Here is a 26,532-nt window from a genome sequence, read left to right as displayed (position 1 = left end):
TATGGCAATCTGTAGCTTAAGCTACATAGGGAAGCCTCCTGAGTTGTAGTGCTTGAGAAATATTTAATATGTCATGAAATACTAATATTTATCAGAAAACTAATATTTAATAGAAATGTAAACATAAGAATTGTGTTAGTTTCCCACTCCTCACCATCTTTGTTTTACTAAAATATGAAACCATAGAAAGGTGACCGAAGCTTAACATACACATCACCAGATGGAAATTTGGGGCAAATTTATATTATGCCACTTCTAAACAGAAACCTCTGCCTTGAGCTAAATAAAATCTGCAGCCTTTATCTTATTAGTGTTATTAATGTTAATGATTAATTTCTGTAACCATCTCTGTGTCTGGAGTATTGAATGTTGATAGGTTGACAATTCTCATAATTCCTAATTTTGGGCCCTACTGTGTTAGGTCTGATGGGAGTTACAATCCAACATTGCTGTAATGCTCAGCAGGTTCCCAGGCTTTCATATAAAAAAAACGTGGGAGTGGGACATTTTGTTCTAATTACAGTAATAGGATATTATTATATTTGTTTTATTTACTGTAATGCCATCTTTCTACTATGGTAAAAGTTAATTGTGACTTTAAGAAACTTTATATATAGTTAAAAACAGATTTAAATTAATCAGAAAACAGATATTAAAATATTAATTGCTAAAAGTCTAGTGAAAAAGATATATTGTTAAATATTTTCTGAATGCTGATTATGACAGCCAAAAGCCATTTCTCAGGCATTTCTATAGCCTGGGGGGGACAGAGAAAACACCCTCTCTTGTGCCTTCAAAAGCTGAGCCTCTGACAGAGGAGCATTTTAAAAAAGACTTTTTCTTCAGATCTTAGTAGCTGGACAAGCGAGGCTTTTATTGGAGGCAAAGTGAGCGGGCACAGGTGGCTAAACCTGGCCATTTGTTGTAGGTTATCCCATATAGGTAAGGAAGTGATATTCAGATTTGAAGAAATTTGTACTTTCCACCTGAACTACAGATAGATCACACGAGGAAGAATTCCAACGTGATAATGTCCACTTTTATAGCACTGTTGTAAGTATAACATACCGTAATTCCCATGCATTTTACAGTTTTTTCCTACTGAACAACAAAACTAAAGAAAGAAGTGCAGAGGTCTTGATTGTTCAGTGTTTGTACACAATCTACACAATGCAAAGAGTTGGACTAGATCAGGGGTAGGCAACCTCGGCTCTTTTATGACTCATGGACTTCAACTCCCAGAATTCCTGAGCCAGTCATAAAAGAACCGAGGTTGCCTACCCCTGGACTAGATGATTCTTGTGGTCCTTTCACAATCTACAATTTTGCGGTTTTATAATATATGCTTTCTAATGCTTTTTAAGGTGAAATGTGCTAACTAACAGTGGTAGCTAGTGACTTCTCTGTAGTTAAAAAATGCAGGCTGAATTTACCAGTATTAATAGTTATTGTCCTGCCCACTAGCACTGATGGTGTTACCTAGTTTGGGTAATAAAACATCTGTAAGAAAACACGCAAGCTTAGAAAGCACCAAGGACTCCTCATTTCAACCCTGAGGTACAAATATTCTCCTTTATTACTTATTATCCTCTCCAAAATGCAATTTAAATGTATTTGAAGCAGATTACCACGTATAACATGTGCTTGAATCCTTGCAAGATTCTGTTAATGTGGTCTTACAATAAAGTGGAATAAAAAATAATTTACTAAGTAAGACAAAAAATATCGAGGCTCAACTGTCTAATTGTTCTTACATTATAAATATATTTTATTAGTACTATTTTAGCATATATAATGCTTACTATTTTAGCCTATCTAATGTTGCAAGATGCTACATACTCTCGGAGGTCAATGCATATAGAAATAAAATAATTTGCATATACTGAATTGGATCAAGAATTACTCATTCATATAATAGGCCCAATGAAATTTGACAGCAAGTTAGTTAGGTATGATTAATCCATGGGTCTTCTCTTGGTATTATTAAACTTATATCCAAATCCATGGCTTTCTCTGCTGAACTCTTGACTTTCAGAGGGATACGGTAGCCTGTTCCACCAGTACCTGTACCTCTTTTTTTTTTACTGAAGTTGGAAACAACTAGTAATTTTTTTTCCTATAGCAGATGAGATCTGTAATATTCAGATATGTTCAAGATTGTTTTCTCTGGGTTGAAAAGATAAATACCAAAATAGTGAAATCGTTGTCACCCTTCATTGATAACAATTCAGGTAGAGAATGCAAACATAGCCTAGGCATTTTAATGGAGGCAGTGACTTTTTGATCTTGCTCAAGGAGGATGTCTATCATTCCTGGGAGTCTTAAGGGACTATAAAAACTGCACTTATTAATGAGAGAGCCTCAAACTGTTACTCTTGAGAGCTACAGGTATCAATGTTGTTTTATAGATCCTATGCAGCAGTATTTGTCATATGTACATTCTTGGCTTGATTACCTTGCTTATAGCAGTTGAAAAATAAAAGGGGAAAAATGGGGGGAAAAATGAAACTTTCCAATAATTTAAATATTTCAATTGTCCTATTTAGGGGTGTATTTTTTGTGTGCAAAACAATGGAAGAATAATTCCACCTTTAGTAGTCTTCACTTTTGCTGAAATGCAAGATTGTATTGTATCTCCACCTATTTCTCTCTCATTTCCTCTCAAAATTAAAAGGATTTAATCAGCATTAAACCATAAGCAACTTTTTCAGTGATACCATCCTGCTGCATCATTTTCAAAAATCAAGCCCAGCTTTATCATTTGCTTCCAGCTATCTGTGGTATTACTACTGCATAAAGAACTTTAAATAGGAATGTAGTTTATGACCTTTATTTCTAAAGAAATACTTTAGGAAAGCTTCTCATTGAAAGCACTTGTCATACTGGAAGTGAAGTTAGATTTAAACAGGCAAAAGCAGATGGTTATAGATATCATTATCTCTCAGTATTGCTTAATGCTGACAATTGGGGTTTCTGTCAGTGTCAAAATAAATGCTCTTCGTGAAAGTAGAAGTACCTATGGTTCACTTATGCAAACATAATTGCCAAAACAAAGAAGTGCTATTGCAAGAATTTGTACAAACTAACATTGAAACCAGAAAGCTACTGTTTTTCTTCCAATGCAGCTTCTTTGAGCATACAAATTCCATTGCCTTTTTGTGTGGCACATCAGAGGCCATATTCCAAAAGTGAATGCAACCAGAAACAATTTTCATAGGTGTTTTGCGGGATTTATGATTGAAATGAATTCCTTTATAACCAGCCAAGTTTAGGCACTTGTTTTATCCCTAAAACTCCACAAATGCATGTAAAAGATGTTTAGTCCTGTCCACTTTGGGGTATTCTGGGAGATCACAAAAAGTATGCCATATGTAGAGGCTATACAAAAGTGGCTCTATGCTGAACTTTTTTGTGATCTTTTTACAAACATTAAACAGATAGTTCTCAACTTACAACAGTTCATTTAGTGATTGTTGAAAGTTACAATTGAAAAAAGTCACTTATGATCCTTTTCCACTGCAGCATTACCATGGTCACATGATCAAAATTTAGACACTTAGCAACTGATTCATATTTATGACAGTTGTTGTGTCCTGGGGTCATGCGATCACCTTTTGCGACCTTCTGATAAGCAAAGTCAATGGGGAAGCCAGATTCACTTAATATCCATGTTACAACTTAACAATTGCAGTGATTCACTTAACAATTGTGGCAAGAAAGAGCATAAAATGGGGCTAAATTCACTTAATAATTGTTTTGCTTGGCAACAGAAATTTTGGGCTCATTTGTGGTCGTAAGTTGAGGACTACCTGTATTCCTCAACCAAAGATAAAAAATTGCCTGTATTTTAGTTCAGTGTTAATCTGCAAAGCAATGCAACTTGCCTTTTGAATGAAAGTACTCATTCTTTAAAAGGTAAGAAAGGTAAAGGTTTCCCCTGCAAGTAGTCTCCAACTCTAGGGGGCAGTGCTCTTCACAGCTAAAGGGCCAGCATTTTCCAAAGACAGTTCTCTGGTCATGTGGCCAGCATGACAATAAGCCAAAGGTAAATTGAATGCTGTTTCCTTCCCACCAAAGTGGTAACTATTTATCTACTTGCATTTATATGCTTTTGAACTGCTAGGTTGGCAGGAACTGGAGCAAGTAAAGGAAGCTCAGTCTGTCAGTGATGGCAAATTAAAACACAGGTCTATCAAAAAAGCAATCTACACTATCCAATTCCTCCATTACCAAAGTTACAACTCAACTTCCCATAAGGGGAGCTGTGTAAGACCATTATTCAGATGAGTACAAATTGCAGCAACCCAGAACACCATAAAGAGGAAATAGATCACCTGTACAACATCTTCCAACAAAATGGCTACTCACACAACTTTATCAAAAAGTTCCTAACTGTTCAATACACTTCAGCACAGTGAACATAAGCCATGAAATATAATACTGCCATACATCAAAAACATCTCAGAAACAACCAGGCAGAAGATTAGCACAGCACATCCAAGAATACCAACCTAGCAATCGGAAGACATAATGAAAACTCTTTATTCTCACAACACATGGATAGATTCAACCATTGTTTCAACTGGGAAATTGTGAGCATCCCAGGCCAAGCTAATTCCAAAAAACATTAGGACATTCCTGGAAGCCTGGCATTCAGATAAATCAGCTAATAGACACATAGAGATAAACTATATTTATACACCATTCTAATCAGATAATAAATAAGCTAAGAATGGAACAAAAACCAGAAACACATCCTTAAGGTACCAACACCCAGATAAGAAGAGATTAATACCAGACTATTAAATAGAAAATAATAATATGCAAGGAACTGCCAAGGAGAAAACCATCCCCATCAACAAAGGTAGACCAAGCTACTGTATATAAACTAAGCAAGCCCCACACTCAGTACAACTAAAGATGTCACCTAGTCACATAATAAGCAAGCAAATAACCAAGCTCAGAGAGGACTGCTCAGTTCAACCCTGAGCTACACTACAGATATTCTTTTCTATTAGTAGCAGTATGTTTTGTATAGAATTGCAGCCTTAATTTATATGTAGTTCTAATACATTTAGTTGCAAAGGAGATAGAGAGATCTCAGCTACACTGGAGCTTTGATATCGAAATATTCAGGGATTCCCCCTTCTCTCTTTTCTGTCAGTGTAGAATATGACACTACCATTTTGCATTTTAAATGCCCTCTGCAGCTTGCTATATTGCTGATTTGACAGCAAGGGCGGGGGGGGGGGAGGGAAAGACCTCTTTCCTGAATCTCTTCACTGCATAGCTTGCAGATCTGAATACTACACAAGCAAAAGCTGAGTCAGAGGAGAGATGCAGCCTGCGCTATAGGCAGTCATGGCCCAGTTCAGGATTTTAGACTGCATGATCAACCACAACTGGAATTTGATATGTAACCTCTATTGCTCTTGGAGTGGTCAGGTTTGTTCATTATATTTAGTAGTTTATAAAGCAGAAAAAATAGTATTATGCTGCAAAAGGAGGAAATTAAACTCTTTCCCCTGTCTTTTTCTGCACTCCATCTCCAATTCTTTACAGTATGCCATAATCTTTAGTAATTGATTGTGTGCTGGGTATTTAGTGTGCTTTCTGCCTTAGCTGGTTTATTTTTAACTATTAAATTGGTTATTGAGAAGTCTTTTCCTAAAGATGGATTGCAGTTTTTGGAAAAGGTAGCTCAGTTCAAGAATAAGATATATTAGGGAGAGGCAAATTTACAATGCATGCAAAGTTTGAAGTTCTAATTGTTATTATATTTTAGGGAAAGTTACCAATTGATTGTCAGTTCATTTACTTAATGTCCAGAGTACCACAAATATATATTATAAGAATTTGTCATTGCATTGGAAAGAAATAAATAGTATATGACTTATTTATAATTTATACAATTAAATAACAAACATAAGATAAATTAAAATAAACAAGATGAGTTGCTTATACAAGGAAGGTCAGTAGTTGAGATAGTACAGTTTGGATTTCTGTAAGAGCAGTTCTTATTCTGAAACTCCGAAGTCTGATGTTACTAAAGTTAACTTTGTTTTTGCTTCAGAGCAAATGATACATTTTTAAAAATACTTTTTAATTTTAAAATGTAGAACTGAACTTTAAGGAAGGAACAGATTGTGTGTTGGTGTATGCAAAAGCACTGAAAGGATGGATGTTAAGGGCTGAAGGCTGGTAGTCTCTGCATTAAGGGTGAAAATTATTGTTGCCTGCCCCACATGAAAAGTATGAAAATAGATGGAAGACAAGCAATCTAAGCTGAATTTGGCAGAGCTGATGGATGGGCTGCATTAAAGTGTTGCTTAAGTTACTGGCTAGAATGTTGCCCATGTTCTGCTAGGGATGTGGTACAAGGTTTTGGTTTTATAACCAACTTACACATCCAGACAGTATGATAAATATTTATTTTCTAACCATCATTTATTTGCTAATTGTTACCTCATGAAGCTTGAGTTAATTAACATTAACAGTTGGTTATGCTTAAGAAGTCTCAGTGCAAAGCTATAAAAAGATATTAGGCCTGTTTTACTTAGACATCTCTTGTTTGTGTGTGTGTGTGTGTGTGTGTGTGTGTGTTTGTGTTTAATCATTCTGTCCTTTTTTCTTGCAAACATTGCTACTTCCATTGTAGAAAGAGTGGAAGGGTATTCTTTTTCGTATAGTGGCAAAGACCATCATCCAAGGAACATTCCGTCCTCATTTGAACATGGTGATCTTTTGTGTTGTGATGTAAATTCCCTTGAAGGGGGGGAGGGGAAAGCTACTCAAGGTGACCTTACAGTTTATTCACCTTAATTATGAAGAAAGGCAGGCTCCAATAGCAAGTAATGGACAAGCTTTGCTCATTTGTGCAAAAATGGGCTGTATTCTGCCCGAGACAACTGACCAAAATACTCATAGACAGAAGTCCTCTGCTGGACCCTCTGCCACTGTTGTTATTACCTGTTTTATCTTTCATAAATAGTTCTTTATATATGGATTCCCTTATATTACATTCTCAAAACTTAGTTGTATGGTTCTTATGGTTTGATGAAGATCTTGAACTGACTGACTGCAAGTAAAACTGGAGACTATAAAGATCAACATCATTAGGGAACCATTGATGGCCATTTTAAATTCCATAGTCAAAAAATCACAGACTTCGGAGTAACCATTTTAATAAAAATGAATATGAGGGTCAGTTAAAGCATTAGATAGTGGCACTGAGTTGATACTGTTCATCTTTCAATAATTTTATGCCTGTTTTAGAGAAGCAGTTTTAGTTATCTTGCAGTTTCAATGAGCTGCGCTTACTATTGTACTATAGAACAATCTCGCCTGCCCTCAGTCTAAAACAGATATGCTAGATTAAATCTTTAGCATTTTGAACCAATTGCTACCTATACAGGGAAAAAGAAAAATGGCAATACACTTCTTGTAATAGAAGACAAACATGGTATCTGGAATATGAAAATACTTACCTAGAAGAACAAATGATTATTTTCCACATTTTGACAACCAGTTCTAATATTTCTGTTAGAGGGATATTAACCTTCGCTCCTTTGGATCAATCTATACAAATGTATCTATAAGACGACCCATGACAATACTTACACATGATGGAACTACAATTTAGAAGACCTATACATGCCTGTCCTATCATATATTAAAAGAAGTATTTTAACTCTTACTTTTAATTTTATTTTTATACAATTTGTCACATGTAACTGCTAGAGATGACATTTCGTCTGGATTTTAAAAACTGTAAATATATATTTCGTACTTCAGTTATAGATCAGTCTCTTTTCTATGCAAACCAAGTATTCTTCATGAGAAATAGCTTGGAAAGTCTTAGTGGTTTCTCAATGTCTAACACCAGTTTCTTTTTATCCCTCCACTATGAATATGGTAACCATGTAAATGCATTAACCTTAGATCAAAAATGTTTTTTGCATTGGGGCCCATAATTACTAGATAATGTTACTTTCTCACCAGAATGACAAAGTATTGCAAAGTAATCTATTGCATTGCTCCAACTTTGGAACACCTTTTAAAAGGATTCCGTTCCAAGAATGCTGCTTCACAGGTTGCCAAATTTGATACCTTGATCATTTTGTTGGGTTCTAAGGATCAGTTAGGATTGTTGCTATGTACAGCTTCCTACTGCATAGCAGCCTAAGTTGCTTGAACTCAATTTTCAGGTCTTAAGGGTCTTTGAGTGGCAGCCTCTTTAAGACTGGGATCAGAAGCAGCTCAGGAATTCATAATCACCATGACACCCATGGGCCTATCCCATGTCATTAAGTACCCGAAACAGGACAGAGGTTGTACAGTTGGTCTGGCTTTCTCATTGTATCTGAAAGTGGGAGAGCTTTTGGTGACTCACTTGTCATGATCAGATCATGCACTGATTACCATTAAGTTCTCTGGCACCACTATTGTAGATCAGTGTACATTTACAACTGAGGGAACCTGGATAGGCTTTAGAGAGAGCTTGGGAAGTGTCCTGCCGGTCTGCTGCACTTGCCTGGCTGAAGCCTGGGTTACCACAAGATTTTGGATTGACTCACACCTGCCTTCTTGTGGATTCTGTCATTCTCTGTGGTTCACAGAAGAGATGAAGGAGATGAACTGGGAGAAGAGATGTATAGAATGCTCCTGGCATTTAACAAGGGACAAAATACAGTTGAGCTTGGATTAGAGCTACTGTTAAGATTATCTAGTGGTGATAAAGGCAGTAAAACTACATTTTTTTCTCCCTTATTGCATTTGCAGATAGCCTGTCCCTTAATAGCCCTGTCTGGAAATGTGATGAAATATGAAATAAGTTCTCTTGGGTAGAAAGGATTCATAGATATATTAAAATAGACTATATATATTTAAATGGATATTCAGTAAGCCTTGAAATAATACTGATTCTTGGGTATTTGATTTTTAAATTAGTAGTTGTTGATTATTAAACTTGTCCTTAAACTTGGAACTAAATTTTACTTCTCCTCTCCAAGGCTTCTTTGTGTGGGAGGGTGAGATATGAACAGTAGTTTTGTACTATAGTACAGTACACCTTGCCATAGTTTCCATTGCAGTTCAAGGTGTTTCCTTCCAAATGCCTGGGAATCTTGGAAGTATGCCATGAGGCAAATCCTTTGACTCTATTATTAACTAGAAAAATGAATCAAGACTGCGTATACTTCCTATACAGAACCTTTGGTTAAATAATCAGAATGCTAGGGTATAACTTTTTAAGTTAAATTAATTGGTTCAATATATAATCAAGTTGAATTAAACTAAAATGTTCCCATGTTACTCTTGGGTATCTTCATTAGAACTACTTTCTGTACTTCAGAACAATTGAAAAAAGATACGAGTTGGATCCAAATCAGACAACTTGCTTACTATTCAAGACATGAGGCTATGAAGGAATAGAGTAGCAAAGATACTTAGAAGGCTGGCTATAACCTTACAAATGACAGGAAAGTATCTATTAAAATAGTGGATACTAGTAAACATTAATGTTACATTATACAAGTGTCTACACTTAATACGGATATAATTGTGGAAGACAGTGGGGAATTTTATACAAATTAGAAGACTACATTTAAAAAGCATATAGAGGTACTAAGTGCACCGCTTTTGCTTAAGATTTTACAATTAAGAATAAAGGCATATAAGAGAGGAACATGCAAAATTAACAAATGGGTTTTGGAAAACAAAGGAATATGAGATTGGATACTTAGTGTAAGGTGGGTAGGGAGAGAACAAAAGAACTTGAAGTGTTTTTTCTTTCCTTGATTAACTGCAGCGAGATCTTGACAAGATAAGTCATGCTAGAATGTGAAACACCTTAAAATTACGAGTTGGACCAGGACACTTGAGAAATCTTTACTATGAACAAAAAGCTAATGCAAGAATTTAGTTTTATGGTATAACATGGTTTAGGATAAGGTAGAGACAAGGATATATAATTTTCTTTTATCTGTTTTATTTATGTTATAAAATTATAGTAGAAGAACTGATAGAATCAACATGTGGTAATTGAAGCACAGTTTGATATATAACAAAACAACAGAATAACATAAGAGTCTTTTGCACAGGTCCACTTCCCTGAGTAAAATTGCTTCCAAAAACATAATGTACTACATGAAATTAAAGACACTAAACTGTTTGCTTTTTCTTGTCTCTTACTAGGTATCCAAACATGAAGATGAAAAAGGGCAGTGTGAAACAGTGTCATTGTCAGAAGATGAAGAAACTTTATCTTGGCCTGGACTCAAACTGATAGTTTTACGAAGATCACCAATAGGTTTTGGTTTTACCTTAAGACATTTTATTGTTTACCCCCCAGAATCTGCTATTCAGATTTCTTTAAAAGTAAGTGAAATGAATTATAAATAAAACCATTTATAGTTATGAGAGGGTTGTAATAAAAAAATAGTGACTCTGGATTTTTCTGCATCTTTTACAGGATGAAGAGAACGGAAATAGATGTGGTATGTTTTCTCTTTGATAATTGTATTTAACTTTCTTTGTGAATATTTAGAATATATGGATGAAATATTGGTAGTGTGTTATTTAAGTTATATATGAAATTTGTAAAATGCTATGTAGCATTTTCTGTCTACCAAGTAGACTCTTCCCTCTTGTAAAATTTAGTAGTAAAAGACAAGAAAAACAATCTGGACATCTACATAACCATAATGAATTGAAGGATTGGCAAACTTTATGTTTTCCTCTATCTTTTATTCAAAAATAATTTACATAACATTTTTATGTTAATTTGAATGTAAAAATGCTAATTGGAAAGTTATACAGCTCATGAAAGAGATATACCCTTAAAAATTAGGTTTTCTGAATTCAGAGTAGTTAGCAGGCTGGAAAATACCCACAGTTCCATAAGTTTGTCTTAAGGGAATCTGGCCCTTAACTATAACTCTGACAAGCTTTAGTCAGGTTCAGTTGTAGATATTAAATATATTTTATAATCGTTATGAAATTGGAAATTATTATCAGAGTGCTGGAATTGCATATTATACGCAAGTAGAGTTAACCATTTATCCAGGCAGTCCCTGGCTTAAGAATGAGATCTGTTCCCAAGTCTGTCTTTACCTCAGATTTGTATGTAAGTTCTCCTTCCTCAAGCCAATGAACTGTTGAAGCCAAACAATGTTTTCATGATCTGCTGAAAACAGGCTATATATTAAATATATATTTAAATATATTTATAATATTATATGTACGTGTGTGTGTGTGTGTGTGTATAATATAAATATACTAAGTAATTTGTGAAAACATTGCACAGCTTTAGCAGTTCACTGGCTTAAGGAAGAATGCTGTTCACCGTTTTTACTAATAGACACCCTGTTCATAGGTATAAGTTATCCATAAGTCAGATGGACTGCCTGAACCTTAATAGGATGTAGTAGGATACTACATTATTTTTATTAAGCACAGGTGTGAAAATTACAGATTAGGATTTCTCTAAATAAGTCTCATCCAAACTTATACTAGATCAAGTTATCATTTCATATCCGATAATGAGAATACAGAAGTTTGTTCAATGTTGAATTGACAATAGGCTTGGTGACAATAGGCTCATCAATAGACTTTATGAAGAAATGTGTTCATATTTTTGTTCCTTTGTGAGGCATATACAGCAGTGCCTTGGATATAGGAAACAGTACGAAATAATCCAAGATATCTAGAGAAAATCTCTCCCTTTGTCTTATCAGGATCTTCTATTTGAATCCTTAGAATCATAAATGTGATAATAAATCCTTCTTGGTAGAAATCAACAAAAGCACAAGGAAGCCAGTTTTAATTGATGACATAAATTAAAACTGATGACATACTGATACACGTAGACAAATAACTTTTTAACTTAATATTAATTAAATTTGTATGTTGCCCAGTCACAGGATTCTTTATGGTTTAGCACATACAAAAACACAATAAAGCATTTAAAAAGAACACAGTAGCATAGATAAAATTCAAACCAATTTGTTTATCAAACTAACAGATTTGATGTAGGGCAAACATCTCTAAGGGTGATTTAAAGATCTTTTCCACATCTGTCTGTCTCTCTTGGTGAATAGCTAGGCCCTGTGTATGGACCTTAGGTATCTGGGAAAAATACAATTTCCAAGTTACCTGATATCATGAATACATTGCAACAGATTCCTGGGAGAAAAAGAAAAGTTACTCTTTGGCTCACAGCCTTAGCTGAGAAGAACTCAACTACTTTCTTTATTACCCCAAACTAATTACAAGAGCTAGTGAGGATTATATTTGAAGCCAGGAAATTGTATCCTTGACAATATCTCTAGGAAGAATGTGAAGCAGATGAAAGTAGAAACTTAAGATAGGGAGGATATTGCTTTCTTGTGATTTTCAGTATTTGGGTCTGTCCCAGGTGGATGTATTAATAGTAAACGATGTCAGCATGTGCTACCTTAAAAGAATCCTGTTATTATGCATTTTGAGGGCAATAAATAGCAGCTTGGGTTTACATGTGCACGGATGAAAAAAATTAAATTTAAATGCTAGTTTTACAATTGTGAATGATGAAGTAAATATTGGCAATTGAGAAAGATGGAAGCCTATGTGTTCAAGAGACTGAAAGGGACAAAATGGAGTAAATTAAAGAAGAGGGAGTTGCCATTTAAGTAACTATAGAATTAAAATGAAGGGAAATGGATGGTAGTTTTAAGATAGCATGAATATTTATCAAGTCAATTTTTATTGGCCATTGGATACATTAAAAAAAATCTAGTCATTTAGCAGCGAGTATAGGTTCATGAAAGTCACCTTGACTTTCTACAGAGAAGCAATAGGGGTACAGCTAGCCAACTTACAAAGTTATGACAGAACCCCCAAAGTACTTATGACCCAGTTCTGAAGTTTTTAATGGCTGCCCCCAACACACACACACACATGACCACAATTACAATATTTTTGCTGAAAACTGGCTACTTCTAGTTTTTGGCAAAAATGCCCATAGCAAACAATGGGTTCACTTAATAATCATCATGGTTGCCTAACCAAAGCATTCTTAAAATCAGGTTGGTCTTGTGATGATCTGCTTTATAACTGTCAAAACGTACAACCATATTTGGCAGTCTCCATTCCACTCATCAGTTGAGGACTACATTAATTATTTAGGTTCCTTCATTATTATGTTTTTATTCCTCCTTTATTCTAGTAGTTCAGAAAGAGAATAAGTTGCTTGCTTATTTAGAACAACTTCTCCTATGCATGGAGTTCACTTTATTGGACCATGTATTTATTTGATTTGATTTGTATCCAGTTGACTATCTTCTCATAAAAATGACATCCCCCCAGGACCTCCTTTAATAATAAAATGAATGAGTAAATATAATAGTGGGGTTTGATTTTCTGGTTGTGGATGCCATCTGAGTTTTTCAATCTGTCTCTTTGTGAACAGCCCATCATCTTTATAAAATACATAATTATATGTTAAACCATACATTTTCAGATAAATTAAAAAGAAAGAAAAATTGTAAAATAAAACTTACTGATTTCTCAATTATAGATGCATGCACAGTATGTCTCAATGTGTTTTATTAAAAACATTTTTAGAAGAAGTTAATTTATAAAACATAGAAAAGGCACCATAAAATTCTGTATTATAAGGGAATAAATAGCTCAGAATTCATGCTCAGTATGGCCATATAAAAGTAGCATAAAAAACCTTCTGTTTTTACATCCTTATAAAGTAGCTAAGATATAAGGTAGTCAATGTTATTTGAGCCCACTTGTCATAGTGGATATGATGGACATATTATTCTTTATAAGTGAAATTGCTGCTATGATGGTGCTTTAATTACATGCACAGGAGCCACCTAGTGGCATAGTTGGGTAAAAGTATGAAATTCTTGAATAAACTTGAGAAGCAAGTGCTTTGAAAGTAATAGATGGAGCTAACTTAGCAAATTATGCTTCACAGCCATCAATCATTGTTGATTGATTGCTTGATTACCAATCAGTGAGACATAAATGGTTATGATTCATTTCTGACATTGGCTTATCTAACTATAATTAACATGTTCTGGAGCGGGGGCGCGATCCTGGATGTCGATACGGCCCTCCGTGCATACACCTACTGCCATTCCCTATCGTCGTGGGAATGTCCTGCTTTCAGGTGCTTTGGAGAATAGCTTGGCTCCCTCTTCTTTGTGGCAGCCCCTGAGATATTGGAACACTGCTATCATGTCACCCCTCACCCTTCTCTTCATTAAACTACACATACCCAATTCCAACAACCGTTCCCTATATGTTTTAGCCTCCAGTCCCCCAATCATCTTTGTTGCTCTTCTCTGTACTCTTTCTAGAGTCCCGACATCTTTTTTACATCGTGGTGACCAAAACTGGATGCAGTATTCCAGGTGTGGCCTTACCAAGGCATTATAAAGTGGTATTAATACTTCACGTGATCTTGATTCTATCCCTCTGTTAATGCAGCCTAGCATTGTGTTGGCTTTTTTGGCAGCTGCAGCACACTGCTGGCTCATATTTAAGTGATTGTCCACTAGGACTCCAAGATCCCTCTCACAGTTACTACTATTGACCAAGATACCACCTATACTATACCTGTACATTTGGTTTTTCCTGCCTAAATTTAGAACCTTACTTTTTTCACCATTGAATTTCATTTTGTTACATAGTGCCCAGTCTTCGAGTCTGTCCAGATCCTCCTGTATCTTAAGCCTATCTTCTGGAGTATTGGCTATTCCTGCCAGCTTGGTGTCATCTGCAAATTTGATGAGTTCCCCATCTATCCCCTCATCCAAATCATTGATGAAGATATTGAAGAGCACTGGGCCCAGAACAGAGCCCTGGGGCACCCCACTACACATTTCCTTCCATGTAGATGCGGTTCCATTGAGGACCACACGCTGAGTACGGCCTGTCAGCCAGCTACGAATCCATCTGGTGGTGATGCTATCTAACCCACATTTTTCTATCTTATCAAGTAATAGGTTGTGATCTACTTGATCAAATGCCTTACTGAAGTCCAAGTAAATTATATCTACAGCATTCCTCTGGTCCACTAGTTTTGTCACTTGGTCAAAGAATGCAATAAGGTTTGTCTGGCATGATCTGTTTTTGACAAACCCATGTTGGCTTTTAGTGATAACTTTGTTGTGGTGGTTCTTTTTCTGAAAAATTACCTTTCTACATTTAAGGTTGTTAAAATTAGGAAGTTGGTGATAGACATCATTTACCCTACGTGAGTGCTTTTCTCCTGGATTGTGTGTCAAATTTTTCCTTTGAATCTAGGATATAATGCATCACTATCATGAGAAGTAGTTAGTAGTTGTCAAAGTTTCACAACTTTTACAACTAACTATGTTATAGTTTTACAACTTTTACAATTAACTAGGTTATAATGTATCCTGAGGTAGTATGTTCCATAACTGAACTAGAAGTTGTATGAAATGGGGCTTCCTATTCTACAATTTGAAACATGTATTAGATGATGTGAAATTTTAGTGTAATGAGAGATGGGTCAAAGCTTTTCTGTATCTTTTTCCATACAAAAGATAATGTTGAGCTATTAGAATACTTCAATGTGTTTTATGATGAAATGCTTATTGGTTCTAGAATGCAGATATTATTTTCTCATTTTATATCAGTTATAACTATGAAAATCAAAATAGAGTACTTTCAGTCTTTATTATGAACTAACTCGGAGATTATTTATTTATTTATTATATTTTTATACCGCCCTTCTCCCGAAGGACTCAGGGTGGTGTACAGGGCAATAAATACAAAACAGGATACAAAAGTTAAAAGCGATTAAATAAATGCCCAAGGTTAAAACAATAATTAAGACGTATTTAAAACCCCAACCCTAACCCATCAGACCAGGTCAGACTGCTCAAATAGATAGTCTGAGTTCTAGTTCCATCTTAGGCATGAAAGCCAACTGGGTGATCTAGGGGCCATCATTCTTTAAGCCTAACACAGCTCACAGGATTGTCTTTTTGGAGAAACTTGGAGGAGGGAATATTAGATATGCTCAGTGCCTTGAATTGTTTATTTTATATCCTGTCTTTATTATTTTTATAAATGACACTATTGAGAACATTACTAGATACCGTAATTAAAATTCAACAGGTTGATATAAAGGTATGTAGGTATATGATAACTTACCTTATTTAAGTGGAGAATATGTGTATATAAGTAGTCCTTGACTTACAACCATTCATTTAGACAGTTGTAGGAACACCACAGTCATGTCAAAATTCAGATGCTTGGTAACTGGTTCATATGTATGACCTTTGCTATGTCCCGGGGTCATGTGCTCACCTTTTGCAACCTTCTGAGAAGCAAAGTAAATAGGAAGCCCAATTCACTTAACAACCATCTGCTAACTGAACAACTGCAATGATTCACTTAACAATTGTGGCAAGAAATGTCATTAAATGGGGCAAAACTCACTTAACTGTCTCACTTAGCAACTTAACAATTGTGGCAAGAAATGTCATTAAATGGGGCAAAACTCACTTAACTGTCTCACTTAGCAACATAAATTCTGGGCTCAGTTGTGGTCATATGTACCTGTATACATACATTCATTCAATTTCATTTCAGTTAAATATGATACTCTTTTTTCCTTTTTGAGAAGCATGTTAAATGAAGTAGAAAATATAATCCTTCTAAGATATTTTTGTGCATTTATCATTGTGTTTTCTGTTACTTCTTCTATCCATTTGTCTTTTGATCTTGTGTAATGGTATCCATGGCAACTGCAATTTCAATTTCCTTATTTTCGTCTATCAATGAATCATTTTAAGGCTATGTGAGCTACATTTTTGCTGCAGCTGTAGTCACTTCATACTTATTTAGAAAGTGCAGTGTAGTTATTCCTTTAAATCATTACAGTAAATTATTAAACATTTTTCAGCTCACTGTGGAGCATCCCCCCAACATTCAATATTCTGAGAACCCTATTTTTTTCAGGTCTTTTGAGATTTGCCTGTTTGCCTATACTAGAATCAGCAGATGGAAAAGTAATACATATGTACAGCCAATATATATCCATTGCTAATCATTTTATGAACCAAATTTTACTTAAAATAGACCAAGTATTTGTCTTTTCACATTTCCATGAGCACCATTTTTGCCATCTCATACCATGGAGATAGTGTAAATAAAGTTTATTGAGATGAAAAAGAACTATTCTTCCTTTACTCTGTTACACTGAAAATAGGTTGAAAAATGAATAATTTCAATCAGCTTGAGTTAAAATTTTTGCAAATAATTTTACCAAAATGCACAATCAGTTTCATTCTTGTCTGGATGTGAAATTCTTTTCTGATTTAATTCGGAGAACATATTTAGCAATATAAATAGTGTTTGATGAATTTTCTTCTGGATAAAAAAGAGTAAATATATCAAAAACCTCAGTCAGTTGTAGAATATGGAAGGAAAAAGCACTAATCATGTTTTAGGCTTATTTGTTTATTACCATAATCTACATGCTGCTTATTTTTAAAAACTCTGTAGCATATAGTGTTAATATAATAAGACTGTAAGCAAAAAGGAGCTAATAGGATAATTCACAGGCTACAGCCCCATTTAGGGATGGTGTGACCTTAAGTTTCATCATTAGCTACAGCTGTGTCAGCCAGAGCCTATTTGTTTCTTCTGAACCTTTAAAGGACGCTGCTATTACTTGTTGTAAGGTGCGAGAATGTTTGGACTGCAACAGGGTGGAATGGTGGCTAAGTAAAAACTCCTAAAGAATGGGTTCGGAATTTTCTGTTCATAGCACATGCATCAGTTTCTCTTGCTCAAGAGCTGAAGTAAACTTCATTGAAGTAGCTCAAGGTTTGTATTCTAAAAGGACTTCTTTGGGGAGAGGTTCATGAATTTAAGGGTATGAAAACGGAGCTTTAATCTTGGTAAATGTTAGGGCAACCACTATAAATCCCCAAGTATTTGCAAAAAGTTCTCACAACTTTATAGATGTTGGAGGATATTCTAAAGGATGCAGAAAGAATGTTGGGGTAATTTGTAACAACCTTCAATTAACCCTGAAGAATGTTGAAATTCTATGCAAATATAGAGGAGAAATGTTAGGTGAGTTGATATATTAATATATGACATATAAAGAAAGAAATTCATTAAGTTTTTATTGCTAAATAATTCAGAACAACAAACAATGTTGGGAATGTAGTCTCGCTTAAATGCCCTCCTATATAGCCACCATTTATTAAGTCTATTTTGTTTAGGTTGTTTTATTTTAACTGCCTCACAAATATATTTATGGTAACTTAATACAAGTAACCTTATTATATATAGTATCTTTGCTTGCATTTTTCAATTTACATTTCAAAATTAGGTTTTGAGTAAACCTGCCCATTTATTTACCTAGTTTGTTGATCATAAAACAGTAAAGCAGTAAAATTAGCAAAGAAGTTTACTTGCAACCATGTCTCAAAACTTTATGTTGAGGTAGACAGTGAAAGACTGAACTTTGCTTTTTTTTTCATTGGAAGACAGCGAAATAATAATAATAATAATAATAATAATAATAATAATAATAATAATAATTATTATTATTATTATTATTATTATTATTATTATTATTATTATTATTATTATTATTATTATTATTATTATTATTAAGTTGGAAGGGACCTTGGAGGTCATCTAGTCCAACCCCCTGCTAAGGCAGGAAACCCTATACCATTTCAGGCAAATGACTGTCCAGTCTCTTCTTAAAAACTTCCAGTGTTGGAGCATTCACCACTTCTGGAGGCAGGTTGTTCCACTGATTAATTGTTCTAACTGTCAGGAAGTTTCTCCTTAGTTCTAGGTTGCTTCTCTCCTTGACTAGTTTCCATCCGTTGCTTCTTGTCCTGCTTTCAGGCGCTTTGGAGAATAGCTTGACTCCCTCTTCTTTGTGGCAGCCCCTGAGACATTGGAACACTGCTATCATGTCACCCCTCACCCTTCTCTTCATTAAACTACACATACCCAATTCCAGCAACCGTTCCCTATATGTGTAAATATGAATGAGTTTGCAAGTTTATTACTTCATTAAACATTTATCAGACGTTATTCTCTGTTTTTGCTTCACTAGATATTAACAGCAGATACCCTTTCCCTACACTGCATTTTTACTTTGTTTTATTTGTGCTTTAGTGTTCACAAGCAACAGTTATTTTTCTTAATTAGTAACTAATTTGTGGTAATAAAACTCAAATATAATTTTTCAAAAGAAAAATAGTCTTTTCTAGAAGGATCTAAATCAAGGGTGTCAAACTGCCGGCCCACGGGCCGGAGCGTCACAGAGAAACCGCGCCCATCCCATTTTCGGCAATGGGAAAAAGTTCCGATATGTCACAGGACGTCACGTGACATCGCGAGTTTGACATGCCTGATCTAAATTCATCCATTGCACATCACTATAAGATATAAATTGTATTTTCCAATTATAATAGGAAGGTGTTAATTTCTGTCTTTCAGCTTTCCAATTCAGCTAGGTGTATTTCTATTGTTTTGTGCCTTGTTGAAAAGATTGCTGCCATTATTATTATTACTATTAGTAACAGTAATAATGGTCTATCTGGGCTGCAAATATCCAGCTGTTCAAGATTCTTGTTTGTTTCTAGCTATACATATATTAATGAAAAGTGAACATCAAGAAACCAATCCACAAAGCTGTTATTTAAGCTGTTTCGGAAAATCTTCATAATTACCATCTGACTCAGCTATTTAGGTGTCTACCACATATTACACAGTTTGTGAAAAGTTTATTACTAGATACTACAATGAAACCAATAATTCAAAACTTGAATAGTCTCTGCAAAATGCAAATAAAATATTAATTTTTCAGTAATGAAATGTTGACTTTTTACAAGGATTTTCTATCTATGAAATATTTCATGGTCTCAATATTTATGTTCAACTTATCTTTTAGGGAAATCAAGAAAGAAGCCTGAGCCAGTGGATACCATATTTGTTAAACAAGTTAGAGAAGGAGGGCCTGCTTTTGAAGCTGGACTATCCACAGGTGTCTTTCACATCTCTGTATATAGTAATCTTATCTCTGAGTTTGGTGTATAATTTTATAGATAATAGGCAAATTTAAAGTTCATGCCAAAGTTCATTGTTTGGCAAATCAGTCCTGATAACTCTGACATTTTATATTCATGAATACATTTTACATGTTTTACATATGCATATAACCAGTGCTTTTTTTGTAAAAGAAAAAGGTGCCGGAATTCACACATGTCATACAAACCACCTTGCCTACCCTACAAGGTTCCATCCAAAAAAGGTGCCGGAACTCCATTCTGAGCATTCTATGAGAAAAAAAGCCCTGCATATAACACCACTAACAATTTAATGGTTATTTGACTATGGTGGAAATTCCTTCATTTCCATTAGCTCATTAAAAAAAATTGGTGGATTTTTAAAAGAGTTAATGAGTTTTGAAAGCCATGACTACTTCATATATTGCTAGAAAAAGGCAAGACATCATTATGTATTTTCATATTGTGAGATCCATGTTGTGTATATGCCATGAGATCTGGAATAATAAATGAGTTCCACACTTGTAGATTTCATCCATGATAACATCCCTGTTATTTTTAGAATAATCCTAGTTACGGTATCAAAGTTTCTCAGTCATCCAGGTACAATTTTCTGGAAGGTGAGCCATGGCAACTTTAAGTCCAGTTGCCATGACTCATCTCCTAATTTAAGGTGTTATAGTAGATGTAAAGAAGAAAATTAGAATTGTTTTTAATTCCCCTTTTGTTAAAAAAATTGTGTCAGCTTTAAATCAAGAAAAGAATGACTTTGTTTCCTTTTTTATCTGTAGGTGACAGAATTATAAAAGTGAACAGAGAAAGTGTCATAGGAAAGACATTTTCTCAAGTAATTGCTTTAATTCAGAACAGGTAAACCATTTATTTTTAAATATAATTTGAATTTTAATATAAAATATTTATTTTCATATAAAATATATCTTCAAAAAGTATTGATTGATTTATGAAATTGTTTTATTCTGTGATCATAACATATGATGAATTATAATTAAACCTCAAAATCAAATGGTTAACAAATGAAGGTGAATGGTTAAAAACATCTAGTTTTTCCTCTTGCAGTTTAAGCATTTCAGTCTGGCTTTTCTTGTTGATAACATTTACAAGAATGAAAATAATTCTGAAGCGAATTTTACTGCATCTTATGCCAGACTTTATAGGTGTTATCTTTCCATAATATACTTAATCTAGTCATTCACTAACCAAGTCAAGTTTTCTTATGTTTGGTTTGCAATCACACTAGTTGGGTTAAAAGTCATTCTTCAGGAATATAGGTATCAACCACAATTGGGACCAGTAATTCTGTCACTAAGCAACATAATTGTAAAGTGCAATGTCACCTGATCATGCCAATTTACAACTGCAATTGTGACAGTTCTAATTGCCATCCCTAGATGAATCCTGTACAGCAGGGGTGTCGAACTGCTGGCCCGTGGGCCGGACGCATCATGTGGAAGCCATGCCTACCCCATTACCAGCAATGTTGTGAGTTTGACATGTCTCCTGTACAGGCACAGTATCCTGCAGTCACATGATTTGTGGACCCCCTGCTAACTTCTCCATTGACTTTGCTTGATGGAGGCCAGCAGTGAAGGTGATGATCATGTAACTCTGAAATGCTGTGACTGTCATAATTATGAGCCAGTTATCAAGTGCTCAAATTGAAGCCATCTGACTACAGGAACACTGTGATAGTTGCAATTATAAGGATGTGTAAGTCCCCCTTATTAAGTGCCATTTGAATGGCTGCTGAACAACTGCTCGATCACAAGAACTATACATGTTCATTCAGAAAATGCCTGGTAACCCACAAATGGACTCTTCTCCCTGGAAATACTGGTAGGCTTCATTAGTAATCCCTTTCTGAATGGCCAGGCAAACTGTTTGGGAGATTGAATTCGGCCTGTTCTTTCCACCTCTGTTTCTTGCAGGTCTGTGTAAACAAAAAAGAGCAGTTGACTGGGATTTGGTGTTCCCAAAACATGGCTAGATAGCTGGAATTAATTTAATCCTTTGTAAGTGTGGTGCTCCCCTTCATGGATTACTGCCTTGTCGTGGCGAAGGGGCTTGCGTAATTCAGTGAAGCTATGAGCTATGCCGTGCAGGGCCACCCAAGACGGAAAGGTCATAGCAGAGAGTTCTGACAAAATGTGATCCACTGGAGAAGGAAATGGCAATCCACTCCAGTATCTTTGCCATGAAAACCCTATGGACAGTACCAAAAGGCAAAATGATATGACGCTGGAAGATGAGCCCCTCAGGTCGGAAGGCGTCCAATATGCTACTGGGGAAGAGCAGAGGGCTAGTACTAGTAGCGCTAGAAAGAAAGAAGCGACTGGGCCAAAGCCGAAAGGACGCTCAGCTGTGGATATGTCTGGTGGTGAAAGGAAAGTCCGATGCTGTAAAGATTTTTTCTCCATAGGAACCTGGAATGTAAGATCCATGAATGAAGGCAAGCTGGACGTGGTCAAAGAAGAGATGACAAGACTGAACATCGACATCTTAGGTATCAGCGAACTAAAATGGACAGGAATGGATGAATTTAATTCAGATGACCATAAGGTATACTACTGCGGGCAAGAATCCCTCAGAAGAAATGGAGTAGCCTTCATAGTCAATAAAAGAGTAGGAAAAGCAATACTGGAATACAATCCTCAAAATGACAGAATGATCTCAGTTCGAATCCAAGGCAAACCATTCAATATCACAGTAGTCCAAGTCTATGCCCCAACCACCAGTGCTGAAGAGGATGAAATTGACCAGTTCTATGAAGCCCTACAGCACCTTATAGAACTAACACCAAAAAATGATGTCCTTATCATCATGGGGGACTGGAATGCTAAAGTAGGAAGCCAAAAGATAAGCGGAATAACAGGCAAGTTTGGCCTTGGAGTACAAAATGAAGCAGGGCACAGACTGATAGAATTTTCTCAAGAGAATACGATGGTCATAGCAAACACTCTTTTCCAACAACCCAAGAGACGGCTCTACACATGGACATCACCAGACGGACAACACAGAAATCAGATTGACTATATGCTCTGCAGCCAAAGATGGAGAAGCTCTATACAGTCAGTAAAAACAAGACCAGGAGCTGACTGTGGCTCAGACCATGAGCTTCTCATTGCAAAGTTTAGGCTTAAACTGAAGAAAGTAGGGAAAAGCGCTAGGCCAGTCAGGTATGAATTAAATCATATCCCTGTTGAATATACAGTAGAGGTGACAAATAGATTTAAGGAATTAGATCTGATAGACAGGATGCCTGAAGAACTATGGACAGAGGTTCGCAACATTGTACAAGAGGTAGAAACCAAAACCATCCCAAAGAAAAAGAAATGCAAGAAAGCAAAATGGCTGTCTGAGGAAGCTTTGCAAATAGCTGAGAAAAGGAGGGAAGCGAAAGGCAAGGGAGAAAAAGAAAGATACGCCCAATTGAATGCAGAATTCCAGAGAATAGGTAGAAGAGATAAGAATGCCTTCTTAAATGAACAGTGCAAAGAAATAGAAGAAAACAATAGAATAGGGAAGACCAGAGATCTTTTCAAGAAAATTGGAGAGATGAAGGGAACGTTTAATGCAAAAATGGGCATCATAAAGGACCAAAATGGCAGGGACCTAACAGAGGCAGAAGAGATTAAGAAGAGGTGGCAAAAATACACAGAAGAACTATACAAGAATGAGCTTAACGTCTTTGATAATAACAATGAGGTGGTCACTGACCTTGAGCCAGACATCCTAGAATGTGAAGTGAAGTGGGCCTTAGAAAAGCTGAGCAACAACAAAGCTAGTGGAGGTGACAGTATTCCAGCTGAGCTATTCAAAATCTTAAAAGACGATGCAGTAAAAGTGCTACACTCAATGTGACAGCAAATTTGGAAAACTCAACAGTGGCCACAGGATTGGAAAAGATCAGTTTACATTCCAATTCCAAAGAAAGGCAGTGCCAAAGAATGTTCAAACTATCGCACCATTGCACTCATTTCTCATGCTAGTAAAGTTATGCTTAAAATCCTACAAGCTAGACTTCAGCAGTATGTGGATCGAGAACTACCAGAAGTACAGGCAGGATTTCGAAGAGGCAGAAGAACTAGAGATCAAATTGCCAACATACGCTGGATCATGGAGAAAGCTAGGGAGTTCCAGAAAAACATCTACTTCTGCTTCATTAACTATGCGAAAGCCTTTGATTGTGTGGATCATAACAAACTGTGGCAAGTCCTTAAAGAGATGGGTGTACCAGATCATCTTATTTGTCTCTTGAGAAACCTATATGCGGGCCAAGAAGCAACAGTGAGAACTGGACACAGAACCACTGATTGGTTCAAAATTGGGAAAGGAGTCCGGCAAGGCTGTATACTGTCACCTTGCCTATTTAACTTATATGCAGAGCACATCATGAGAAAGGCAGGGCTAGATGAATCAAAAGTTGGAATTAAGATTGCCGGAAGAAATATCAACAACCTAACATATGCAGATGATACCACTCTAATGGCAGAAAGTGAAGAGGAACTGAAGAGTCTCTTGTTGCGAGTGAAGAAGGAGAGTGCAAAAGTTGGGTTGAAACTAAACATTAAGAAAACCAAGATCATGGCATCCGGCCCTCTCAATTCCTGGCAAATAGATGGGGAAGAAATGGAGGTAGTGACAGATTTTATTTTCCTGGGCTCCAAGATCACTGCAGATGGGGAGTGTAGCCAAGAAATTAAAAGGTGCTTGCTCCTCGGGAGGAAAGCCATGGCAAATCTAGACAGCACACTAAAAAGCAGAGACATCACCCTGTCAACAAAAGTGCATATAGTCAAGGCTATGGCCTTCCCAGTTGCAATGTATGGCAGTGAAAGTTGGACCATAAAAAAGGCTGAGCGCCAAAGAATTGAGGCCTTTGAACTCTGGTGCTGGAGAAGACTCCTGTGAGTCCCTTGGACCGCAAAGCGATCAAACCGGTCAGTCCTAGAGGAGATCAACCCTGACTGCTCTTTAGAAGGCCAGATCCTGAAGCTAAAACTCAAATACTTTGGCCACCTAATGAGAAGGAAGGACTCACTGGAGAAGAGCCTAATGCTGGGAAAGATTGAGGGCAATAGAAGAAGGTGACGACAGAGAATGAGGTGGCTGGATGGAGTTACTGAAGCAGTAGGCGTGAGCTTAAATGGACTCCAGAAGATGGTAGAGGACAGGAAGGCCTGGAGGAACGTTGTCCATAGGGTCGCGATGGATTGGACACGACTTCGCAACTAACTAACTAACTAAAGTGTGGTGCTATTTTGTGCTAAATACTAGCCCCTGGGATTTATTTATTAGGTCAGTTAATTCTTTTTTTTCTTCTTTTTTTTTGAGCCCAAAAATTCCTTTCCCTGTTGGCCTAATTAACCACGATGTGGGAACAGGGCCAGAGCCATTAACTTCCAGATGTTGTTGATCCTCATTCCAATCAGCTCTATTAGAATTGCCAAAAATCTAGGTAAAGCAATCTGACAGTACTCAGAAGACCACAAGGTCCTACCTCTTCTTTAGCACGTCTTGTATTCCAAAAGAGAGATTGCAAATCTTATGGTAATGGAAAATCAACATTCAGTGAAAACCCTTTTTTTGAATGTTAAAAGTCTATACACAAGTATTTCAAACATTTATATTAAGTATTCTTTTATAAGCTCCCAAATATTCTGTAGTTTTATAGCGCAAACATACATATACTGTTTACTTTTGGAATAATACGAAGTTTTTTAAAAATATGTAAGTACATCTTGAATTTCTCATGTAATTTTGAGAATTTTATAAAATAATCAAGCATGGATTAAAAGAAAATACAGTGTCAGGATTTAGATGTTAATTTGTAACTCTTTGAGGTCTGGTTTTTTTTTTATTAAAGCATGTACGATTCTATTCCTCTAAGACAGGGGTCGGCAACCTGAAAAAGGAAAAGAGCCACTGGGAACCGGTTCCATCACACACACAAAAAAGTGGGAGCCGCGTACGTGCGTCCATGCACGCGCATGCGCAGAAAACGCATGTGCGGACGCGCGCGGTTGCCATTTTTTTAATGTATGATGGAACCGTTTGCACGACGGCGACGGCCCGTTTGCAGAGCTGCCGCCTTTGGCAGGCTGCAAACGTGCCGCGGCAGCTTTCCCAAAGAGCGGCGCCGCTGCCTGTTTGCGCGGAGGTGCGCACGCACCTCTCCAAAGGTTTGGAGAGGTGCACGCGCACCTCCGCTCGTTCGGAGAGGTTTTTCACACTTACAACTGTTGCAGCATCCCCATGGTCATGTGATCTAAATTTGGATGCTTGGCAACTGGTTCATATTTATGACATTTGCAGTATCCTGGGGTCATTTGATCATCTTTTGTAACCTTCTGACAAACAAAATCAATGAGATAGCCAGATTCATTTAGCAACAGTTTGACTAATTTAACAATTGTGGCGATTCACTTAACAACTGTGATGA

The 26,532-nt window shown here is 36.2% G+C and overlaps 1 protein-coding gene across 3 annotated transcripts in view; it reads left to right on the top strand.

The window, feature by feature from the left end:
* The window catches only part of ARHGAP21 (Rho GTPase activating protein 21), an 80,081-nt gene that overhangs the window by 22,846 nt on the left and 30,703 nt on the right, over window positions 1-26,532 (top strand). For all 3 annotated transcript variants that reach the window (XM_081343209.1, XM_081343210.1, XM_081343211.1), the window contains 4 exons: window positions 10,195-10,377; window positions 10,472-10,496; window positions 19,958-20,050; window positions 20,864-20,942. In XM_081343209.1, the coding sequence (XP_081199335.1) occupies window positions 10,195-10,377; window positions 10,472-10,496; window positions 19,958-20,050; window positions 20,864-20,942 (380 nt within the window). The remainder of the gene's footprint in view (window positions 1-10,194; window positions 10,378-10,471; window positions 10,497-19,957; window positions 20,051-20,863; window positions 20,943-26,532) is intronic.

This window comes from Vipera berus (assembly GCF_964194415.1).
Source record: "Vipera berus genome assembly, chromosome: Z".
Taxonomy (NCBI): domain Eukaryota; kingdom Metazoa; phylum Chordata; class Lepidosauria; order Squamata; family Viperidae; genus Vipera; species Vipera berus.
This window is presented reverse-complemented; position numbering and strand designations above follow the sequence as displayed.